Below are 6,000 nucleotides of genomic sequence, written 5' to 3'. Positions count from 1 at the left end.
ACAAAGTTGTATATTTCTAAATCTGGAAAATGTATGCATTGAACGTTACTTTGACCATCATTATACATTACATCAAATTTAGATTGCTTTTTCTAAAGCCTTTTGTAAATCCTTTTTTTGATTCCACCACACAAAAGTACAAGTGGTGGAAAAGAAAGAAAAAAAAATTACAAGGAACCGAGACTCCAATTCAGTGCGAAAGTGCCACTGAAAAGATTGTGGTCAATTTTGGAGATTCCACTTCATTTTGATACCATGGATTTGAATTTGACATCATGCTACTTTGATAATGAGCAATCCACACTGCAGCTAGTTAATCAGCTTGTACTAATAGCGTCACAGTAAGCGCAGTATCGGCAAAGGGCGCAACCCTTTTCAAATTCAATTCAGAACACCCTTTTTAAAAATTAGAGCAGACAAGTCATTAAATATGACCCCAGTGCAACTGATTTGCCGGTTTGCCTTTCTATCCACAGAATATGGAGACCGATTTTTGGGTCACGGAAGGGGAAACCGTGTTCAGTCTCTGCAATAGATAAAATGTTCCAGTGGGATCTAAATGAAATTAGTATTTATAATGCTTTGCAAAGTCTTGTAGGAGCCAGGAGAGATTGGCCTTTGTCTGTGTGTGAGCTGGGTGAAATAATAAAAGGGCACAACACTGGGTTGCTCTGGACTTCAAGGGTGTTGAATGAATTACTCGTTGATCACAATTTAAACAATCTGCACACACAAAAACAGCAGCTAATGTGAATTACGTTTCAAATTTGCTTTGATGCAGTCAATACAAGTTGAGGTTTGTTAAATAAAATGTTCATGCTTGCCTGAACATGCGGCTGGGAAAAGAAAAAAACAATACAAAACGGTATTAAAGAGAAGTTAACCCCCAGATTTTCTTAACAGGAATGTTTTATGCGGGCCCACTAGTCGAAACACTGCATCCTGATTAATATTGTGTTTGTGGAATATGAGTTAAGCAGTAATATCCACCCGTTTTTGTCCATCTCAGGGGACGGGCATTTTGCCACTTGCTGTCAACTGAAAACGGCATCACAGTTGGTCAGAGCAGGAGATGGGAAATCCAGGTCCAGGAAGTAAAACCCTGCCACATTTTAGCTTTAGCCACAGGTGCTTCTACTCAACTGGCAGCTAAACTTGAGTAGAAGCTCCTGTGGATAAAGCCAAACTGTGGCAGGGTTTTACTCAACTGGCAGCTAAACTTGAGTAGAAGCTCCTGTGGATAAAGCCAAACTGTGGCAGGGTTTTTACTTCAGGGAACTGAATTTCCCATCTCTGCTCAGGGCTCAGATAACAACCAATCATTGCTCAGATTCAGAAAACAGGTGAGCTGTACAGTAATTGGTCCTTACCTGAGCCCCAACCAACTGTGATGTCATTTTCAGTCGACAGAAAGTGACAAAATGGCCGCCCCATTAGATGGCTAAAAATGGGTGGATTTTGCTACTTAACTCATATTCCACCAACTAATCAGAATTCCATGTTTAGACCAGTGAAGGTGCATAGAACATATTATTGCAAATACTTTCTTTTGGTTGACTTCCACTTTAAAGAAAAATTAGGTGAGTAATAGAAATAAAGGGGGCCATCGACTTACGAGGAGTAGCATAAAGGCAAAGTATTTTGTGTGTGACTTTTATTATTTGATATTTATGGCCTGAAAGTGATTTTTCATAAAAAAAGATTTACTGCAATCATGAATTTACTACTATGTTAGCATAGCAGGGATTACGCATACAAAACTGTGCTGTCCGAGTCTTCGAAACGGTACTAACGTAATGCTGCCACTGTAATTTTTCGCATTGGTCCACATTAGTTGCATTCGGCTGCATCGCTCGCTGTGCGGTGTGTGTTACTCTCTGACAAAAAGCAACACAATGATGTAGATCAATGCAATATGCTACAGGCTATACATCAACAGACAACAGTATTGGGACACCAAGCCATTGTGCCTGCAGGAAGCATGTATACAACAAAATATTCAGTTGGGCTTTCTGTCCCAAAAAACCTTGCTAAGATTTGAATTGCTTGAAGAATTAAGGGTCAGGGGGGAATTAAGATAGCTTGCACAGGTGGATCCCAAGACTGTACTGCCATAATATACTAAAGCAACAACATGGGGAGGTTTGTGGGGTAAAGGTGCAGTGACGGCGCAGATGAGCTTTTGGACAGGTAGGCACGGCGTGGCCCCGTGCGCAAGCAGTGACTGTGACACGCAGTGACACGCCTAGCCCCCCCGCCCTATCCACATCTTGGGTCCTCCTCCTGGTCCCCTACCTCCTCCCCATGAGTGCATCCAGCAGTAAGTTGGCACTTTAAATTGCTCCTTCTAACAGTCAGTTATTAAGTTGAATTATTTTGGGGCTTATTAGTGGAACTCACCAGGGGGACAAGCTTTGTCGGGTGTGAGGTGGAGAACATCAAGCTAAATGTTCAAAGTCAAGAGACCCCCTAATGACACTCTTCAGGGTTGCTCTTCAAAGGGACTTACCTTTACACTTTAAATTGTTCCTTTGAACCCTCAGAGTTATTAACTATTAATTACTATCCTGAGTGGCCGAACAATATTGCTGGACTTAAAAGCTACGACAAAGAGCCCGGTGGTGTGTTTAAATCAAACTTTACTTATGACTGACAGGTTATGCCAAAAGTCTGTTTCATGAAAGATATAAACAGGTCTGGTAACTTGTGTTTTTAATATGGTTTTATAGTTTATTATTATCCCTTGATGTTTTTGCAGAAACAGTGCGATATTTAACAATGGCTACGTTTACATGGACACATTTATTCGGAATAAAAGCCCGATCGGAATAAAAATGCTTCACGTACACACCGCGTTCAGAATATTCTGACCGACTCAAACCCATTCCGATTTTATTTCGAACGAGAGAGGTGGTATATGTCGATTGATAATCCGAACGGCGTGCATGAAAATACTTATTCCGAAATTTCAGCACAAACCGTCTTTACCGCGCAAGTCTGTGACATACGTGATTCTGTTATTTTGCTTTGCTTAGCCTGGCTGTATGCCATAACGTGAGTTAGCGTATGATGCTTCTGGATGATCAACTCTGTATTTTTGTTGCGCTCATCTGACCTTTCATTCCATACATCATACTTTGAAAATGTAATTTCATCATCTCGCGATAGTATGGCAAAAGTAAACAATTGTTCAGCGCTAATGTCAAGTTTCGTCAAGCCTATAAGGTATTCCTGTTACGTAATCAATGTACATTGCCAGGCATGACTGACCCTTCATACAGGTTGCAGTGTTCCACACAACTTTGTCCCCTACTGAAGTCCCTGCATGAGAGACATTGGTCTGGGCCAGGTCCCCAACATCCAGAGTCGGAACATAACGGGTCGCACACCATATGCTCCTTAGCTGCTCAAGACACAAAATCAATGCATAACTTGGTACATTGTAATCAATACAAATGTGAATTTGTATCACACTTGTAGAGTGGATACACTTTAATTAAACCACCAGTGCAGAAAGTGGATGGATTTCTGAAAAGAGAGATACAAAGTCAGGATTATCAGATGACAAAAATACAATTTCATGTGTGAAAGTCTACAATTCATGGCATGGATTTTATTGAAAATGTCAGCTGTAATTGCACTAAATGTACTGGAAAAAAAATGGAACAGGGATCCATTTATTTTATTTCCTACAACTATGGTTTGTTTAGTAATACAAGAAGACAAGAAATACCTATTGGTCTAGATGATTTTAAACGTCAACAGTCCTTTGCCATGATCTCATTCAATCGATTTTGACACATCAAATTATGTCCTATTTTCTGTGTGTCACAGTACATTCTTCATCCTTTTATATGTGAGAGTGGAAACATAGTACTGTGTGGTTAATAAGAGTGGAGATATATGCTGCTACTTTATGAAACCGCTGAGTCAACAATGACAGAGTGCTAGAGGGACCCAGGATGTTCTTTCAGATGCTGCACAGTCAGTTTGTTTGAATAGAAAATCAGAAGAGAATCTTCCAACTTCTGCTCCTGACAGCTTTAAGTAAGTAAGTTGCTCAACAGCATTTAAATCCGGAACACACACGCACAGCCTTCCTGAAAATAAGGCCTTTTATATTGGATACCATTAAGATATATTGGCATCTGCTTGCAAGAATACACATCTGCCAAACAGATTAAAGTGGTGCTTGCACACAAAAAATGCATTGTTGAATGTTTGGAAAAGCACGAAAAGCTCCAATAAAAGCAGCATTGAGTGCATCTGGGATGAGATTAGTAATTGAAAGAAAATGCCTCGAAAAAAATCTGTAGGCTATGCATGACTCTGTTTCCTAAAGAAGCTACATAATGCTTTGCACGTTTCACCTTGTGGCATGAGTTCAAATTCCTTTTGTCTCCGTTGTGTCTCTTTACTACCGTAACAAACATAAACTTTTAAAATCCTTCCTTGCACACAAAAAAGATAAATGTTTAAAAGTGAACAAAATGAGGATGAAGGCTCCATCTTTGTCTTGCAAGAGACCTCTGTTGGATGCGCTAACAATGAAATACTCAAAGAAGGGGTAAGATTTATTTTTTTAACATGCTCTAGAGGATCAAAACATTTCAACTTTCTTTTTTGATGTGGCTGGTAAACAGAAGCTGATGGGTCTCAAGCTGACAGAGTACTTTCTGGTTAGCACGATAACACTCGAGAGGTGACGAAAGAACGGGAAATTGTGAAATATTGCCAACAGGCTACATTCAAATCTTTCTAGCAGTTTGAAAACTGCAAACTCCCACTTTAAGTGGAACTAACGGAATTTTCATTTGGCTAATTACTTATTGTAATAAATGTGGCTAACTGGAAATACACATTACTTTTTGTTTCTTAATTTGTTGCAAGAAAAATATGTATTAGATAAAACCCTTTTGGTGATAAATATGTAGAAAACGTACATATTTTGTTATTTAGGGATGTAACGCTCTATCAAACGTGGATTTAAATCGTCGATTTAATTCAAAAGTAGTTTATTTTCATGTTTTTTGTAAAGTTGAAAAATGTTTGTTTGTAACAAGGACAAAATGATGACGTTAAAATAAAAAAAGGCAGATGTTAAATGAAAAACATTTTTTGATTATAAAATGAGTGATTCATTTTGTTAAAAAACGTTTGTTTTTGTTTTTTTTTAAATCTAATCGAAATCGGAAAATTGAATACCGAACCGAATCGGGGCTTGAGTGAATTGTTACATCCTTATTTGTATATTAGAAAACAATTATGTATACACTGGTGGTTGATGTTCCAAAGGTGCGCAGTCACATAAAAAATGTTAACATTCAAAAAGTCACAGAAAAATGAAATCAAACGGCAATCGAATGAATCGGATAGCTTTTGTGAGATACCGTGGAGGGTTTGTATAACAATAATTAATGACATAAAGTCTGGTAACGAACTCTTTCGAACTGTAACCTTTGAAAAATTATCATTGACGCTTTCACAGCATGACATAAGCCAGAAAAAAAAATCATCAAGACAATTGGAGAAAGACAAATTCAAACTGAGTATTCTACTTAAACTGTGTCACGGACCTGTTCCAAACCTAAGTAGCATGCTTTGATTGCTAGGTGATTTTTCATGGTTTTGTTGTGAACTTACAGCACGTCTGTGGGTCTCTGTTGTTGCGGGTCAAAGCTTTCTGGTTGGCAGCACGGAACAATCGGGTCCAGTTGACTGTGTTGTAGTAGCACAGCTGGCTATTCTCTACAATGTGCACGTTGCCCGCACTGATCTCATGGAGTGACTGAAGTTGAAGTGATAAGATGCCATGCTGCTTTAACACCAGAAGGGAGATTCCGCTGAGAGGGAAGAGTAGGAGGATGGAAGAAAGGAAACAAAAAAAAAAAAAAAAAAAGAAGAGGCTTAAGAAGAATCACATATAAAAGGAATGGAATAAAAATACTTTGATATTTGTCTTTCATCACTTCTTTTTTGTTTGAATTTGACAAAATAAGC

General features: G+C 38.6%; 1 protein-coding gene across 5 annotated transcripts in view; it reads right to left on the bottom strand.

Annotated features, from left to right (window-relative positions):
- The window catches only part of erbb4b (erb-b2 receptor tyrosine kinase 4b), a 180,184-nt gene that overhangs the window by 38,220 nt on the left and 135,964 nt on the right, over positions 1–6,000 (bottom strand). For all 5 annotated transcript variants that reach the window (XM_086051417.1, XM_086051416.1, XM_086051414.1 and 2 more), the window contains 2 exons: positions 5,644–5,843; positions 3,271–3,403 (listed from right to left, as the gene is read on the bottom strand). In XM_086051417.1, the coding sequence (XP_085907543.1) occupies positions 3,271–3,403; positions 5,644–5,843 (333 nt within the window). The remainder of the gene's footprint in view (positions 1–3,270; positions 3,404–5,643; positions 5,844–6,000) is intronic.

This window comes from Filicampus tigris, chromosome 14 (assembly GCF_054856515.1).
Source record: "Filicampus tigris isolate MCC_2025a chromosome 14, RoL_Ftig_1.0, whole genome shotgun sequence".
In the NCBI taxonomy this organism is placed as follows: domain Eukaryota; kingdom Metazoa; phylum Chordata; class Actinopteri; order Syngnathiformes; family Syngnathidae; genus Filicampus; species Filicampus tigris.
This window is presented reverse-complemented; position numbering and strand designations above follow the sequence as displayed.